Source organism: Hibiscus syriacus, unplaced genomic scaffold, assembly GCF_006381635.1.
Source record: "Hibiscus syriacus cultivar Baekdansim isolate YM2019G1 unplaced genomic scaffold, ASM638163v2 tig00116958_pilon, whole genome shotgun sequence".
NCBI lineage: Eukaryota > Viridiplantae > Streptophyta > Magnoliopsida > Malvales > Malvaceae > Hibiscus > Hibiscus syriacus.
The window spans coordinates 1,026,864-1,046,331 of NW_024063484.1; the positions used below are offsets into that span (position 1 = coordinate 1,026,864).

Consider the following 19,468-nt stretch of genomic DNA (forward strand, 5'->3'; position numbering starts at 1 on the left):
TGTTTCTGAGTTGTTAAAGAGGTCAAACTTAGATGAGTTAACTCCAACTCCCACTCCCACTCCTATGGTCCTTACTCCTAAACTCAAGGCAAATGATGGATAATTGTTTGGTGATGTTCATCTCTATCGCAGTATTGTGGGAGGTTTGCAATATCTATTTTTAACAATACTTGACATAGCCTATGCTGTTAACAAGGTTAGTCAATACATGAACAGTCTGTGTGATACTCACTGGAGGGCAGTGAAACGTATATTGAGATACCTCAGTGGGACACTTGAGCATGGGTTATTTTTCTCACAAACTGGCAGTTTCAGTTTAGTCTGCTACACTGATGCAGACTGGGCAGCCCCGGTGAAAGACAGGAGATCCACAACAGGCTACTGTGTATATCTTGGATGTAATCCAATTGCATGGTGTTCAAAGAAAAAAAGCGTTGTTTCTAGGTCCACTTCAGATGCAGAGTATAGAAGCTTTGCTAATTCTGTTTCTGAATTGATTTGGATTGAACAATTACTTGATGAAATTGGCATTAGTATAACTGGAAAGCTAGTTGTATGGTGTGATAACACCTCTGCAATTTCTATGGCAGCAAATCCTACACACCATACTTGAATAAAGCATGTGGAAATTGATATACACTTTGTGAGGGAAAGAGTATTGGCTGAATAACTTAGTGTAAACTTTGTTCCTTCTGCAGAACAGGTTGCTGACATACTCACCAAGCCGTTGTCACCTGCAGTGTTCAGTGATATGCGCTCACGTCTTGGGCAGAAATCAACAACATTAGTCATGATAAACAAGTCTGAAGAAGCAGAAAAATGTTGAAGTGGCAGTTCAGATCATAAGAAAACCAGGAGAATATTAGTATATCATATATCAGTTTATAGCCGTTGTTGTAACTGCTTTTATACCCATTGTTGTAACTGTTTTTGTTAAATCCATTGTAACAGATTTCTAGTCAGTTGGGCTAGTTAGATAGACTTATATGTATATATAGTGGGCCTATCCACTATTTAGATTTAGAATGAGTATTTTCTTATTTTCCTAAATTATTGTATCTTTCTACTTCACATTATGAAATATCACTGTCTTCGTACCTTCTTCTCTTCTTCTCTCTTGCACTTCCAGTTCACCATAGCTAGATCGTTTGTAGCTACTTTGATTGATTTCTGTCAATAGACACGCCCAAAGCCCCATTCTCCTAAAAGACATTTCGGCCTAAAGTTCTTCGTGGCAGCAGCAAGCTCTCGGAAGGTAAATGTCTGTGCTGCAATATTTGCAGTTGATCTGTCTTTAGGTACTGTTGGTTCCTTCTTAGGATCAGAAACACTCCGAGATTTTGATTTGTCTGTTCAAAGAAGTGAATGAGATAAACTGGAGAAGATGAAAGAAAGCAGAAAAATAATAGAAATACTACAATTAAACAGGGAAAACAAAAGTTAAAAGGCTACATTCCAGTAATTGTGGCATTGTAACCCCCTAGACCCGGCCTATGCGTTTCGACTAAGTCTAGTGGATCACATACATGATTCTTAAAGACATTTTCTGAAACCGTTATTCAATCATTGTAAAATCACATTATAAATGATATGATATTATACTATCAAAACCCAACTCATAAATATAATACCAATAAGTAAAAAATAATAATTTAAAACATGTCTTAAAAATCAAAATCACGATAAACCGAATATTAATAGAAAAAGTGTAATCACTATAAAATCCAATACTTTAAAATAAGGTCCATGTCACCAAAATAAAGTCAACCTGAATGATAAAAACATTACAATCAAATATACTTCAAGAGATATGTTGATCCTCCAAGTGCTCAATCCGGGGTATATAACCAACAGTATCTGAAAAGGGGAAAAACATTTTCGAAAGGTGAGCTAGGCTCAGTGTGTCCCACATTACCATAAAATCACAATAAGTACAATAAACGAGTAATAGTTCATTAAACCATCATAATTTCATAATAGAGTTTAACTTTTGAAAATCATAGTTTAAACCTTTTTCTTGTGCACCATCCGCAGTTCCCAAAACTGCGTCCATATAGCTTACTTTAAGCACATAGCAAAAAAGAAGCCAACCTAAGGATAGGCTTTAAAGCTTGTATCCTTAAGTCCGTAAGTCCATAAGTCCATATAACTTACCTTAAGCACACAGCAAAGGAAGCCAACCTAATGAAGCATCTTGGGCCCGCGAGTCTACCCAAGAGTCACATTAAGTTCGTACTGTTTATTAGCTTGATCAGAGCTATACCATTGTAATTCAATCCAACCCTAAATCAATATTTTCAATCAATATAATTTATGCAATAAGCATAATTTCCATAAATTCGTAATCATATATATGTGAAAACCAATAATCATATATCAGTCATTGTCCATAAACCATCAATAAACAGTAAATCATAGCTTTCAATGTACCATATTTCAAAACAAATAAAATAATTAAATAGTACTTAGGGAACACACCTCGATAATAGGTTCAAATAGTAGATTTACTGATTGCTGGTTTCACCACGCTCTGTTACAGTTTTTGAACGTGGTTTAACTGATCTAGAAGAGTTGGATCGAGCTATCGAACGATCCGGAAAGTCTCTTATACCTTCAAATAATAATAATTTATCAGCCCCAAATCTTACTTAATTGTTCAAAGCTAAAATTCTTAAGTATATAAGTATTTTCAGGGTTTGACTATCAATTTGGAGGATTTTGAGTCTGAATTTGGTCAAACGGATTGCAGAATTAGAATCAGGACGTCGAAAAACATAAAGTATGACTTTTCAAAAATTTAAATTATTGGTCAAAGTAAAAGTCAACCACTTTGACCGTCTATTTGGAAGCCTTCGGGTTCGAATTTGACGAAACAGACTTCGGAAACGAATTCGGGACGTCGAAAACTATCAGAATAGATATACTCGGAAAAGATTAACGGTCGTTTAATGGTCGGTCAAAGCCATTTTAAGTTTTGGTCAAAGGAGGTCAACGATCACGGTCACGGTCAGGTAGGGTCAACGGTCGGGTCGGGTTGGTCGGGTCGGGTCGGGTCAGGCCGGTCAAACCAGTTCGAACCGGTCAAAACCGGTTCAAAACCGATTAAACCTGTTTTCCAGCTTCCACTCTCCCTGCGGCGACGCGTGTGGCGCGTGAGACCTCCTCTGGGCTCTAAAAATCTCAGAAAAATTTCTAAAAATTATTTTGAGCAATTTCGAGATACTTACAAAGATCGGTTCAAATTTTTGAACGGCGGAGAGCTCGATTTCAACTCGGCCGAATCTTTGACTGCTCCACCTCCTCACGCACCGCCGTCGACTGGGACCGAGGACGACACCGACAGACTCGAAACGGCACAAGGAACACGATGGTGCAGGAGGTGTCGTAAATAGAGCAACGATCGGCGGTGAATTTGAGATTTTCCCGGCGATAGAGCTAAAAAAAACGTTGATGCTTTGACTTGAAATTTCCGACGTTTGGCAGCGTTTCGCTTCAATTAATTTAAGGGGATTGTTCCTGACTCGATAACGAACACGATGGTGATTCAAAACGACGATCGAAATTCGGACGGCGTCGGGATCTAAGTCAAAAACCGGCGTAGGGGGAAGGGAATTTGGGAGCAATTGAGGTGTGGTTTTCTATTTTGAAACAGAAAACCACGTTTATAACATAATATACCTAACTTTCTTGGGTAAATTCAGGGCTTGGTCCCTAAATTTTCTTTAACTCTAAAAAAAGCTCTAAGCTTTAAAATCTTTCAATTTAGTCCCCACAATTTACCGATTTTCACAATTAAAACCTTCAATTTCAATTAAATATTATTTTGAAAATATCCGGGTTGTTACAATTCTCCCCCTCTACAAGAAATTTCGTCCTCGAAATTTACCTTATGAGAATAGTTGAGGAAACTGAGCCTCCATTAACTTCAATGTCTCCCAAGTAGCTTCTGAGGGGCCTCGATTACTCCATTGAACTTTGACCATTGGAATACACCTATTCCGAAGAACTCGCTCATCTCTTTCTAAGATCTAGATGGGCTCCTCCTCATATGAAAAATCAGGTCTCAGCTCTACCTCATCAACTTGAATGATGTGATCAGGATCTGGACGGTATCGCCTTAACATAGACACATGAAAAACATCATGAATACGACTAAGATGGGAAGGCAACTCAAGCTGATAAGCAACAGGTCCAACTTTCTTCAGAATACGATACGGCCCAATAAATCGCGGACTCAGTTTACCTTTACGTCCAAATCTCAATACTTTCTTTCATGGAGATACCTTGAGAAAAACCTGATCTTCAATGTCAAACTGTATATCCTTCATCCTTTGATCTGCAAAAGATTTCTGCCTATCAAATGCCGCTTTCAGACGGTCACGGATCAATCTGACTGTGTCTTCCGTCTCCCGCACTAACTCAGGTCCCAAAGTCTTCCTATCACGCAACTCAGTCTAATAAATCGGGGTACGACACCTACGCCCATAGAGTGCTTCATAGGGTGCCATACGAATATTGGTCTGGTAACTGTTATTATAAGCGAATTCAGCCAAAGGCAAAAAGTTCTCCCAGCTACCACGAAAATCAATTACACAACCCCGTAACATATCCTCCAGAATATGAATTACTCTCTCAGATTGACCATCAGTTTGTGGGTGGAAGGAGGTACTATAATCCAATCTCGTACCCAAAGCCGTATGTAGCGCCTTCCAAAATCTCGAAGTAAATCTCGGATCTCGATCTGAGATAGATAACGGAACACCGTGCAATCTGACAATCTCTGAAATATACAACCTCGCCAACTTGTCCAACGTATAATTTATCCGTACAGGAATAAAGTGAGCTGACTTTGTAAGTATGTCAACAACCACCCAAATTGAGTTCTTTTTCGAATGAGTCATAGGTAAACCAGTAACAAAATCCATAGTAATACGCTCCCATTTCCATTCAGGAATCTTGATAGGTTATAAAAAACCTGATGGATGTTGATGTTCTGCCTTAACTTGCTGACAAGTCAAACACCTCGCCACAAAATTTGAGATGTCCTTCTTCATGCCGACCCAATGATACCTCTCTCAAATTCTGATACATCTTATCTCCACCGGGGTGCATATCATATGGACTACTATGAGCCTCAGTAAGGATAGTCTGCCTCAACTCAGCATCATCAGGCACGCAATACCGACCTTTGAAGCATAAAACTTCATCCTGATCAAGGGCGTAATCTGAGCTTGTCACTTGCTCTACTTGCTCAAAGATGGAAAGCAAGGAGCTATCAAGGGGCTGCTTAGCTTTGATCTCATCAACCAAGGTCGGCTTAACTTGTAATTCTGCTAACAGAGTGCCATCGTCATATAAATTCATCCTGGCCATTAAAGATCTCAACTCTGTTACCGCCTTTCGACTCAAAGCATCCGCTACAATGTTAGCTTTACCAGGGTGATAATCAATCACGCAATCATAATCCTTTAGAAGCTCTAGCCAGCATCGCTGTCTCAAATTAAGCTCATTATGAGTCAGAAGATACTTTAAGCTCTTATGATCCGTGAAAATGTAACACTTCTCTCCATAAAGATAGTGTCTCCAAATCTTCAAGGCAAAAATCACTGCTGCTAACTCCAAATCATGAGTAGGATAACTACACTCATACGGTCGCAGCTGACGGGATGCATAAGCCACCACCTTACCTTCCTGCATTAGAACAAGCCGAGTCCTGAATGTGACGCATCACTATACACTGTAAAATCCTTCCCGGACTCTGATTGAATCAGTAATGGTGCTTGAGTCAAAACCGCCTTTAATTTCTCAAAGCTCTCCTGTTGTGCCTCACCCCAGTCAAACGACACATTCTTCCTTAACAACTTTGTCAAAGGAGCAGCAATGATCGAGAAGCCCTCAATAAAACGTCGATAATATCCAGCCAAACCCAAGAAACTGATGTCGTCTATGAGCTAAGTAACGCTCTCCTAGAAAACGGCTCTAAAAGTGATCCTTAAAGAAATTCCAGGTCAAACGATCGGTAGGAACACTACTGGTAAATGACTCCCACCAAGTGTAGGCATTGCCATCTAACATCGCTACTGCCCCCAAATATCTCTTAGTTAAGTCCAAACCCAACTGATCCATGCGTCTTTCTGTATCCTGTAGCCAATCCTCAGCTTCAGTAGGAGCTCCACCAATATGTCCCCCAAAAGTTCTAACTCCATTGGCAATCAAAGTCTGTGAAATAGGAACCTCGGATACAACACCAGTAGCTCTGACTGCTCCCTGTATTAATTACAGAAACTGTCTACCAAAATTCTCATCCAATGCAACTATGGTAGACTCGGACTCAATATTCGTCGCTCCTATGATCGGTGTAGCCATGCCAATACCAGCGGTAGGAGGCAGATTCGTTGGGGTCGTAGGAACATGATCACCTATCGGAGGTGGGGGATCTACCCGTATCTCATTGATCGGATCTGCAAATCTAGCCACTCGATCTCGTCCACGGCTAGTTCGACGACCACGTCTAGCACTCATTTTGATGGATCTCAAGTTTACTACAGAAGATAAAACTTAGGGTTAGATAAGCACTTGGAGTCTCGAACACAGTTAAAATCTTAATAACTTTGTGACATGGCCTTTGTAACTTGTTTTGTAAAATATTTCAAAATCGTATTTTCAATGTGGACTCATACACAGTCCGAGGGTTAAAAATCAAAAGCTCTGATACCAATAAATGTAACCCCCTATACCCGGCCTATACGTTTCGACTAAGTCTAGTAGATCACATACATGATTCTTAAAGACATTTTCTGAAACCGTTATTCAATCATTGTAAAATCACATTATAAATGACATGATATTATACTATCAAAACCCAACTCATAAATATAATACCAATAAGTAAAAAAATTAATTTAAAACATGTCTTAAAAATCAAAATCACGATAAATCGAATATTAATAGCAAAAGTGTAATCACTATAAAATCCAATACTTTAAAATAAGGTCCTTGTCACCAAAATAAAGTCAACCTGAATGATAAAAACATTACAATCAAATATACTTCAAGAGATATGTTGATCCTCCAAGTGCTCAATCCGGGGTATCTAACCAACAGTATCTGAAAGGGGAAAAAACATTTTTGAAATGTGAGCTAGGCTCAGTGTGTCCCACATTACCATAAAATCACAATAGGTACAATAAACGAATAATAGTTCAGTAAACCATCATAATTTCATAATAGAGTTTAACTTTTGAAAATCATAGTTTAAACCCTTTTCTTGTGCATCATCCGCAGTTCCCAAAACTGCGTCCATATAACTTACTTTAAGCACATAACAAAAAGGAAGCCAACCTAAGGATAGGCTTTAGAGCTTGTATCCTTAAGTCCGTAAGTCCATAAGTCCATAAGTCTATATAGCTTACCTTAAGCACACAGCAAAGGAAGCCAACCTAATGAAGCATCTTGGGCCCGCGAGTCTACCCAAGAGTCACATTAGGTCCGTACTGTTTATTAGCTTGATCAGAGCTATACCATTGTAATTCAATCCAGCCCTAAATCAATATTTTCAATCAATATAATTTATGCAATAAGCATAATTTCCATAAATTCGTAATCATATATAGGTGAAAACCAATAATCATATATCAGTTATTGTCCATAAACCATCAATAAACAGTAAATCGTAGCTTTCAATGTACCATATTTCAAAACAAATAAAACAATTAAATAGTACTTAGGGAACACACCTCGATAATAGGTTCAAATAGTAGATTTACTGATTGCTGGTTTCACCACGCTCTGCTACAGCTTTCGAACGTGGTTTAACTGATCTAGAAGAGTTGGGTCGAGCTGTCGAACGATCCGGAAAGTCTCTTATACCTTCAAATAATAATAATTTATCAGTCTCAAATCTTACTTAATTGTTCAAAGCTAAAATTCTTAAGTATACAAGTATTTTCAAGGTTTGACTATCAATTTGGAGGATTTCGAGCCTGAATTTGGTCAAACGGATTGCGGAATCGGAATCAGGACGTCGAAAAACATAAAGTATGACTTTTCAAAAATTTAAATTCTTGGTCAAAGTCAAAGTCAACCACTTTGACCATCAATGTGAAGGCCTTCGGGTTCGAATTTAACAAAACGGACTTCGGAAACGGATTCAGGACGTCGAAAACTATCAGAATAGGTATACTCGGAAAAGATTAACGGTCGTTTAATGGTCGGTCAAAGCCATTTTAAGTTTTGATCAAAGGAGTTCAACGGTCACGGTCAACGGTCAACGGTCAGGTCGGGTCAGACCGGTCAAACGGGTTCAGACCGATCAAAACCAGTTCAAAATCGGTTAAATCGGTTTTCCAGCTTCCACTCTCCCTACGACAGCGTGTGTGGCGCGTGAGACCTCCTCTGGGGCTCTAAAAATCCCGGCAAAATTTCTAAAAATTATTTTGAGCGATTTCGAGATACTTACAAAGATCGGTTCAAATTTTTGAATGGCGGAGAGCTCGATTTCAACTCGGTCGAATCTTTGACTGCTCCACCTCCTCACGCGCCGCCGTCGACTGAGACCGAGGATGACATCGGCGGACTCGAAACGGCACAAGGAACACGATGGTGCAGGAGGTGTCGTAAACGGAGCAACGATCGGCGGTGAATTTGAGATTTTCCCGGCGATAGAGCTAAAAAAAAAGTCGATGCTTTGACTTGAAATTTTCGACGTTTGGCAGCGTTTCACTTCAATTAATTTAAAGGGATTGTTCCTGACTCGATAACGAACACGATGGTGATTTCAAAACGACGATCGGAATTCAGACGGCATCGGGATCTAAGTCGAAAACCGGCATAGGGAGAAAGGAATTTGGGAGCAATTGAGGTGTGGTTTTCTGTTTTGAAACAGAAAACCACGTTTATAACATAACATACCTAATTTTCTTTGGTAAATTCAGGGCTTGGTCCCTGAATTTTCTTTAACTCTAAAACAAACTCCAAGTTTTAAAATCTTTCAATTTAGTCCCCATAATTTACCGATTTTCATAATTTACCGATTTTCACAATTAAAACCTCCAATTTCAATTAAATATTATTTTGAAAATATCCGATTGTTACAGGGATAAAATGAACAACAAAACAGCTCATTGCAAATTCACCTCGAAATTAAGATGGAACCTTTTATAATATTAGAATTTTGTAATGCAATTCTTCAACAGAATATGAAAGCTTGTCTCTCTTGGACTTGCGCATAAAACTAATCATACCATTAAAGTCTGAGATGAATGCACAGAGTTCTGAATTTATATCACTGCATTTTACATTCCGAATGAAGAAGAAAACACCATTTATTCTATTAAATTCAAAATAATTTGCAGGATCATTCCAAATTTTCAATTCAAAGGCAATTTACTAGCATAGCTTAATGATTGCTGATGAAGAAGAATTTAAAAGAAAATGAGAAAATCTACATTCCGAAACGTTAATGGCTGATCTCCAAATTACTCATCATCTAGGCAGAACTCAAACTACTTTAAACACAAAATAATCAACAACTGATAATTCATCAAAGAACTATGGATGAATCAGATCAAACTACCAGCATATTTTAACATCTACATGTCATCAAAAACTTGAAAAACAAAACCATGAAAAATGCAAGCTTCAACATTCTCCAGCTGATGCATAAATAGAGTGGAATTTGGATAAGAAAATGAAAACATTTTACCTGAATTAACTTTATTAACATGATGAGACTGACCAACTGAGCCATCTTTGGTTGAATCTTTCTTGCTTAGTTCTTTCACACTTCCCCCACCGTTACTGCTTTCCTTGTTTGATGATCCAAAACAAGGAAAACACCGACCCATAATCAAAATCCCCCCCAAAAAAAAAAGAAAAACCCTGAATTAAAATCCAAAGTTTAACAAAATTCTTCAACAATTACTCCAAGTTCATCTTCATTTTCACACTTTTTTTAAATTTAAAAAAAAAACTAACTCCAAATTTCATCTTAAAATTCCAATCTTTACCAACCCTTTTTCCCCCTAATTCAAATACTCTCTTTTTAGCTTCTTCTCTCTGTCTATGATCTCAAGTGCCCCCACTTAAGACAGAGATCGAAACCAAGGTGGCAGATCAACAAATCGAAGAAGAAAAAAACTGTTTTTGTAAGAAAACCCAGAAGGTAAAGAGAAAAAAAGAAAAGAAAACAATAAATAATTTAAGGGTAAAGTTCTGATATGGTAACTAAACTATCTCAAAATTATCTTTTTGGGCACCAAACTTTTAAAGGTTATAACATAAGTATTAAACTTTTGATTTCATTATAATATGTCCCAAATCGAGTGAACTATAGTAGCTTTTAGGAATATTGATAATGTTTATCATAATAAAATAATATATATGATGATTTGAAATAGGCTACTCTCTAGACATTTAGTAAATAAGTTAAACCCAAATAATTAATTAAAGATTATATGATTAAATGTACAATGTTTATATGTTCATATCAAATTCTCATGCTTATGTTTATGAATATAATAAAATATAGTAGAGTAGATTTGTATCACTTAGCTTTATAAGCTCTACGCTTAAATTGGTTTTTGTACATATGTTATAGATTTTGTAGAATTTGATAAGATAATGATATCATTAGAAGAGTCTCATTAAAATTGTTCAAGTGTAATAATGATTACTTAAGTGAGTATGTAAAGGTCAAAGTTCACATCATAATAAATATACTAAAGGTCCAACTCAAAAGAAACAATAACAAGCTACTTAAAGGTTATTTCTTTTGTAACTAAATGATTCATATCAGACTCACATACCTATATTTATAAATGTCATAAAATATAGTAGAGTAGGTGTGTATTATTGGACTTTGTAGATTTAGCGTTCAAATTATTTTTGTGCACATATTATAGATTTCATGGAATATGATGAAACAACGGCATCATAGGATGAGTCTAATTAAAATTACCAAAACATAATAATGACAACTTAAGTGAATATTTAAAGGTCAAAGTTCATATAATAAAGCTACTAAAGGTGCAACTCAACCAACGAGGTTGATTCAAGTGGTAAGCGACTTAATATTACTTAAGCAAATCTCGAGTTTGAGTCACTGTGTATGCAGAAAATCTCCGTTAGGAGACTTATCCACCAAAACATTACATGTTAACATATCGAATATCTGATAAGATAGAGATCACCAAATATACGAACTCTGGTTTTATTGGAATATAAAAGTGAGAGATTGTTAGATTATATATATGGACATGACATATATAATAAGTAACAATTGTTTGTTATTTACTATCATAAAATATTTAATCCATATTAAAGTTATCTAATAAGGTCAAGCTTAACTGGACTTCAATATTTAAATAAAATATGAGTCACATATGTGTAGATACCAAAATAAAGAAACTAATATTAACGTGTTAGGTTATTTATTAGGGTTATGGCCCCAAAACACACATGATTTAACTTTTCTAGATCCCATTTTTATAATAATGAGAATATATTCTCTGAAATATTTGAGTGTTAATTTGAAGGATTAAAACCACAAGATTTGATATTTCAACATCGAAGTTCAGGATTTTCAGTTTATAGATAAATTTAAATACGTTTCCGTATTTAATTTATTATCCTCGATGATTTGATAACGATAAATATTGAATTTTAATTTCTTTATCGGATTTTGTTTACAATTCTATCCATGTACACTTTGTAAAATTAATAAAATCACTAATTCAATATTATAAATTACAAAAAGGGAAGGAAAATTCATTAACATCATAAATATTTTGGAGGTAATAATTGAATTTATAAAATTTTGGGATTCTTTGTATCTCAGTAATCCAAAAGCCGAAGATAGGATGCCACGATCCGTCCTTGCATGCATAGCATTTCGTTTTCATATATTTATTCTCGTTTGTTCAAAAAGTAAAAAAGTTGACATTCTTTTGGCAAGTCGCGAACCTTCTTATCCTCCCTTTCCCTCATCTTATCACCCATGCACCACGTCTCTAATTAATAGAATTTTCAGTATTTTTGTATAATGAAAAAGATAAAATGACAGTACATAAAATAATTGAGAATAAAATAATAATACATGGATAATTCAGGAAAAAAAATATAAGCGATAAAGTGAAAAATAGACGATTATAAAAAATAATATTATATTAATCCATTTTTTTGGGATAATTATTTCAAATATCATATCGTTTTACTGATAAGTAACTCAATATTTATACATATCTACACAGAACGAAGAGAAATAAACAAATAAACAACCCTAGAAAAATATGGCTCTTGGCCTTCCAATAGGGTCGCTATTTTGATATTGTTCTTTATATCCAAAGTTCATACATGAATATATAATATGGCATGCATATATGTTTTTTAGGTCACGGTTGCCTGCAGGAAAAACATTAGCTCGACATGAAAATCACTTATAATAAAAAGTATACATATAGCTGTATGAAATACGTCTAACTTTACATTATAATAATAAAAAAGCCAAGATTCCGATGAAAAATAAAGTGAAAAACTTTCTAATTCTTTTGACGATTATAATGAGATTTTACTGTTTTATCTCTTAACAAAAGTAATATTTGGTTGAGAGTTAATTTGAATTGTGTGCCCTATTAAAAATCCTTTGAAGCCTAAATAGAAGAAAAGAGTACCATAAATAAATTCATACAGATTAATACAAAAGGAAAAATCAAAATATGAAACTCGCCAAATAAAACTAAAACCTCAAAACATGATCTCACTATTGGACTTTGAAATAATGGCGGAACCACGTGGGGTTGTAAGGGGATATGGCCCACCCCAACTTTTATGGTTTAATTGTATTTTAAGCCCTTAAAAATTTTGAAACCATTAAAATTAAGTTCAATCCCCCTAAAATTTTCCGGTTTAATTATTTTTAAGACATTATCAGTTTTAAAGTTAAATGAAATTAAATATTGTCTCTAACTTTTTAGTTTAATTAATTTTTAGGACATGATAATTTTGAAATTAGTGAAATTAAGTCCCGATCCACTATTTTTTGTGGTTTAATTACCTTTTAGAGCCTAGTTAGTTTCAAAGATAAACAACTTGATCCCTCCCATAATTTCATCCTAGTTCTGCCCTCGCTTAGGAACAATCATCTCTCGATATTCCATTCTTAGCAAGATAACCAGTAATCAAAATATTACTTCTTGAAACATGTTGAAATTGAATTTGTCGAAACCATATATTCTTATTATATATAGTTAATAAATTTAGAAAGGAATAATGGGAGCTGATAAATTATATTTATCAGCCATATCGTTTCAGCCGATCAGATATAATTCTCTTTGGTTGAGGTGATCTGATCATTCAGAGATTTTGTTCCATATAGTTGAAATTTTATTTTTTAAATAAAACTATATTATAAAAAGAAAGAGAATAAATGTATATATATACAATGGATGACGTTGGGACATCATGACCTTAATTAGGGCATCTATCCAATGTTTTCATCACTTTCTATGTCAGGCCACTTTTATTCGTAAACATAAAACTATGAGCTGTACATTTGAAATTTATTCAGATCGTTTAATTTAGAATCGATGCTTTTTTTCAGATTTTACCAGCAAACAGAAAGAATTAAAAGGTCCCAATTGGATAAACTCAACATCTTTCTCCAACTCATTAGATGCCTCCATGACAGTAACAGTTCTAGATTGTTATAAAAATACAGTTTCTGTAAAACTACAACGTTAGCACAAACAAGAGGGAATGAAACGATTTATTGTACCATGATAAAGATTACTGTCTTAGATACAATTTTGTCAAGATTGGTGTAATATAAAAAATGGACGTTGCCCCAAGATTAACACAAACTTCATACATCCGAAGTAGAATCCGTTTGTATTGCTATTTTCGTCAAATTAAAATTCTTCCGAGAATGAAAGAATAGAAATATGATGTATAATACTGGGCATAGAATAGAAATTCAAAATGTTAAAGTGTTGCTACAAAGAGAATAGTTTTGTTTTTGCTACAGAGAAAGTATAGATTTTGAAGATGAATGAGAATCAAACCCTGGATTTGCTCCAAAAAAAGTTAATGTTTCACCGTACAAACAGCACGTAATCCGTATGGAAAGAAAGATTCGTGATGGTGCTCTTTCTTTTTCCATTTGCAATGGTGAAAAAAAAGCATTTGTTTGCTTTCATTTATGAACTAATCGAACAATTCTAAATTCCCGGAAAAAGAAGAGCTTTATTTTCTTGCCGACCAAACGCCACGTAAATTCCTCAAAAACCCTATAAAACCAGTGCCTGTTGAGGATTCAAAGCATAGCACAATCTCAACAAACATAAAGTACTATATACTTACCCTCTCACTTGCAAAACTTTTTTTCTAGCTATCTTTTGGCATTGTTTTCCACAATATCAAATGGAGAGAGTGACAAAGTTGGCAGCTGAGAAGCCGGTGGTGATCTTCAGCAAGAGCTCATGTTGCATGTCCCACACCATCAAAACCCTTTTTTACGACTTTGGGGTTGACCCCGCGGTTCACGAGCTCGACGAGATCCCTAGAGGACGTGAAATCGAACAAGCTCTCTCGAGGCTCGGTTGCAATCCTTCCGTTCCGGCCGTCTTCATTGGCGGTGAACTTGTTGGTGGAGCCAATGAGGTCATGAGTCTTCATCTTAACAGATCCTTAGTCCCAATGCTTAAACGAGTGGGTGCCCTTTGGGTTTAAACCTAAACTCCACAAACTAGCAAGTCGCGGCACTAATAAAAATTAATAATCAGTCAAATAAATTAACACTAGAATGTATCGAGTACTACTTTATATGAGTCTTCGTAGTGAGTTTGTATATTATCTTTTTGGTAATATACTAATCATGTATTTTGAGAAAAATTTCGAGCTACATCAATAACTGTTCTCTTCTTCCCCTCTCTAACAAATGATAAACCCATCGTCAAGATCCTAATAATTTTCCCAAAGAATCTTTCATATAAAACAACTGCAGTTGCATGAAAAACATCGTGGTCAAATTACGAAGCTTGTAAAGGTTGGAGTTCATGTATTCACTAAAACAAGGTTGACCAGACTTGAATTTCAACCAAAACCCTTAATTTTTTTTCCCAACATAGAGTTAACATTCATTGCTTTTAAAGATACAAAATAGAATGGATTTTATTTATAACGAAATTGAGAATACGAATGAGATTTACTAAAGAAGGATTTAAATATTTATCAAATAGAGTTTTGTGATTGAACGTGTCAACTACAATATTTGCTTTTCATGGAGATTACGAGATAGCTTCTTTAAGTTTTGCTTCACTGTCTACTTAACTGGTAACTATAGGAGCTTATGGATATTGCTTTTCCTCCTGCGGTTTGGATTGCCAAAAATGATTTGATTTTTAATAACAAATCAATCAAGTTGTTGGATCTATTGCTTACAACGAAACTTGTGTTCTTTTTTGGATAAGGGCATCGACTGTTAATTTCCATTGGAGGAAGTTGCTTGGTGGGACAACCAGAGGCGGAAAGGACTCAACCAAAAAAATATAATAAATTATTAAATTTGATTGTTTAAAAAATATTAAAAAGATAATATATATAGTTATTAAATTTGACCATCTCAAAAATTATATAATAAATTATTAAATTTAGTTTTTTAAAAAATATGTATATATTAATTTAAAATTTGAAAACCGCTTAAATATTATTTATTAAAAAGTTAACATATATTTTTGTATTATTGTTTTACTAATGAATGAAAATTTATTTTTCTTTTAATATTTCTGATTCCAAAATATAAAAAAAATTATGTTTTTTCTTATTTGGTTGTTCATCGTCTTTGAGCTGAGGATTTCAACCAAGTTATCAAATATTTCATTTTAGTTGAAGGTGTTTTTTTTAAAATACTTTTCAATTCGATTTATATTTATGATTTTATTTCAAATATCTATATTTGTTACTTGGGTACATGAGTTTTTATCTCTAAAAATAATTAGATAGAAATATATATATATATATATATATATGGAAATATTTTAAAATAACTTTAACTATCTTGATTATATAAATATAAATATAAATATAAATATAAATATAAATATAAATATAAATATAAATATAAATATAAATATAAATATAAATATAAATATAAATATAAATATAAATATAAATATAAATATAAATATAAATATAAATTGTAAAATCTATTGATTAAATTTTTATATTATGTAAATTTATTATAAAATTAAATTGATATATTTTTATAGTTGTATGTTATATGTTGTGTGAAACTATAGGCAAACAAAAAAGACTAGATGATTTTTTTTTTGAATTTTTAAGTGAACAAATAAATTTTATAGATTTATAATTTTTTTATTAATGTGATATTTTAATATATAATTTACATTAAAAATTATTAAAATATTTTAATTAATATATATTTTTTTAAATGTCTTAAAAGATAATATTAACAAACGATTGAAGGTCTTTCGAATAGATACTACATTGTAATCGCCTCTAATTAATTAAAAAAAATCAGGTATAATAACAAGAAGCATTTATTGAATAAAGAGACTAGACAAATAAAGGACCCTATAAAAAATATGGCTCTTGGCCTTTCAATTGGGTCGCTATTCTGAGATGGTTCCTTTGTATCTATATGTTTTTTTTAGGTCATGGTTACCTGCAGGAAGAACATTAGCATGACATGAAAATTACATATCATAAAAAGTATACATATAGTTGTAATATTCCAATGGAAAATAAAGTGAAGAAACTTTCGAATTTCATTTTTTTGATATATTTAGAAAGGAATAATGGGAGCTAATAAATAATCTTTATCAGTCATACTGTTTCTACCGATCAAATATATTTCTCTTTGGTTGAGGTAATCTAATCATTCAGAGATTTTGTTCCATGTAGCTGAAATTTTATTTCATTGTATGTGAACACAATAAAACTATATTTTAAAAAGAAATGTATATATAGAATGGATGTTGTTGGGACCTCGTGACCTTATGTAGGGCATCTCTTTATGTACGACCACTTCTTCTTCTTGTTTTTTTTTTTTTGGATTGTTTTGAATTGTGTGCTAGGCTCAAAAAGAAGTTTCTACATAAATCTATTTTACAAAAGAAGTTTCTACATGTTTGTTTTATAGGTTTTATTATTCCTAAATTTCCATTTTGGGTTCTTAATGAGTTCATAATCTAAGGGTTGAATAGTTATATTGCATCGAATTTGATTAATTCACTATATTTAGAAGACAAATTATTAAATATTTTTTAATAAATTTAGAATTTATATGATCTTATTGAGAGAGACTTGATGAATTTATCGAATTTAGAGAATAAATCATCAAATGTTATTAATGAGTTTATATACGTGGTTAGGATGGTCATACCAACTAAAACTTGATGAGTTCATTGAACTTTTTAAATAGAGAGATTGAGTTTATTAAATACTCTTTACCCTAATTTGGATGATCAATATAGAAATATATTTAATGAAATCACACAAGTATGAAGGATTAACCATCTTTCGTGAAAGGTGTTGAGCTGACTTTTTCTAGAAAACTTATCAATATTTTAATATATGTTGACCAAACTATTACACTATCGTGAAACTCACGATCAGATCTAAAATTAATTGTGTATCATGAGTTTACTCATATTTTAATAAATATAGCATTCCTTCCCTTGTTAAAATAAGAATTATTTATTTTACCGTGTAATAAATATAATATATACTTTAATCGGTAATTTTACTATTTCTCTTTTATCATCTTTAAAAACATCGCATTAGTAAAGGCCGGATTACTAATAAAGTAAAGAAAAAAAATATTAGGAGCGATTGAGAATTTTTCTATATTATTTATAGAATTTTTCTGACTAAATATCAAGTTCAAGTTCCTTATTTTATACATCGTAGCATTTGTTTTCCCTCTTCCCTTATCTTTTTCTTTTTCAAAACAAATAATGTTGATCGAGTTTAATTTTTCTTACTCATATATACAAATATGAAACTGTGTTATCTTTAGAGAAAACAATGTCTATTTCACGATCACATTAATCGAGATAAATCGCTTAACTCATTCTATTATTTACTTACCATTAATGTATTTATTTTGCAACACTATCATATTTTTTAAGAAGCATTTAAATGAAGATAGAGAATAGTTCAGATAATTTTTATAATTATCTCAAGAGACAATATTAATTCAACTTAAATTTTATATTGTAAGTTTATTTCAATAATTTAGTTCATATTTGATCATTCTTGTGATTGTACCAACAACAGATCCCAATTGGATAAATTCAACTGCTTTCTCCAACTCAGTAGATGCCTCCATGATAGTAACAGCTCCAAATATGGGTACACATTGAACTTTAGTGATCTAATTCAAGAATTCCCACGAAAAAAATCCCGTAAATTTATGCATTGTTTAGAAAATAACCAATTGATCTAGTGAGATGAGTTATTAGATTTTCTTAAACAAGACCAAAGTTCAATCTGGACGTTGTAAATAAAGAAAATTAGATTGAGAGTGTCACCCCATAATAGACTTCTGGAATACGTGGTTTAGATTATCTGGATTAGTATCAATCAATAGATTGGAGAAGGATTATACCCAAAAAAAATGCTCCAATACTTTTGTTTTTGATGCAGATTAAGTTAACATTTTGAAGATGAATGAGAATCAAACCCAGGAGTTGAGCCAAAAAAGTTGATGTTTCACCGTACAAAGAACACGTTATCCGTATGGAAAGAGAGATTCGTGATGGTGATCTTTCTTTTTCCATTTCAATGGTGAAAAAGGCTTTGATTGCATTCATTTATGACTTAATCCATCACTTCTAAATTCCCTCTAATTTTCCATCAAAAAGGAAAAAAACTTTTTTTTTCTTGCCGACCAAACGCCACGTAAATTCCTCAAGAACCCTATAAAAATCAGTGCTTGTTGAGGACTCAAAGCATAGCACAATCTCAACAAACATCCTCAAGCACTATACATTTACCTTTTCACTTGCAAAACCTTAGCTTTCATTTCTTGCACTCTTTCTAGCTATCTTTTGGCATTGTTTTCCACAAAATCAAATGGAGAGAGTGACAAAGTTGGCATCCGAGAAGCCAGTGGTGATCTTTAACAAGAGCTCATGTTGCATGTCCCACACCATTAAAACCCTTTTTACGAATTCGAGGTTGACCCCATGGTTCACGAGCTCGACGAGATTTCTAGAGAATGTGAAATTGACAATCTCTCTCTAGACTCAGTTGCAATCCTTCCGTTCTGACTGTGTTCATTGGTGGTGAACTTGTTGGTGGAGCCAATGAGGTCATGAGTCTTCATCTTAACAGATCCTTAGTCCCAATTCTTAAACGAGTAGGTGCCCTTTGGGTTTAACCCTAAACTCCACTAACTTGCATGATAAGTCATTAATAAAAATATGATCCTATCAAGGTTTAGAGAAAT

General features: G+C 33.6%; 3 protein-coding genes and 1 pseudogene across 3 annotated transcripts; 3 read left to right on the forward strand and 1 right to left on the reverse strand.

Moving 5' to 3' along the window:
* Nucleotides 1-208: 208 nt before the first annotated feature.
* LOC120189610 (secreted RxLR effector protein 161-like) lies at nt 209-826 on the forward strand. The gene is made up of 2 exons (XM_039192845.1): nt 209-553; nt 704-826. Exons 1-2 carry the CDS (start codon nt 209-211, stop codon nt 824-826), a joined length of 468 nt encoding a protein of 155 aa, XP_039048776.1.
* Nucleotides 827-1,171: 345 nt separating this feature from the next.
* Nucleotides 1,172-10,153, reverse strand: LOC120189544 (serine/threonine-protein kinase PBL27-like). Its single transcript, XM_039192803.1, has 2 exons — nt 9,704-10,153; nt 1,172-1,349 (listed from the first exon to the last, which is right to left on the reverse strand). The coding sequence occupies exons 1-2, from the start codon at nt 9,843-9,845 to the stop codon at nt 1,174-1,176; spliced, it is 318 nt and encodes a 105-aa protein (XP_039048734.1). The 5' UTR covers nt 9,846-10,153; the 3' UTR covers nt 1,172-1,173.
* Nucleotides 10,154-14,346: 4,193 nt separating this feature from the next.
* Nucleotides 14,347-14,740, forward strand: LOC120189475 (monothiol glutaredoxin-S2-like). The gene has a single exon (XM_039192755.1). The coding sequence runs from the start codon at nt 14,416-14,418 to the stop codon at nt 14,722-14,724; it is 309 nt and encodes a 102-aa protein (XP_039048686.1). The 5' UTR covers nt 14,347-14,415; the 3' UTR covers nt 14,725-14,740.
* Nucleotides 14,741-19,033: 4,293 nt separating this feature from the next.
* On the forward strand, nt 19,034-19,415 carry LOC120189476 (annotated as a pseudogene).
* The last annotated feature ends 53 nt before the right edge of the window (nt 19,416-19,468 follow it).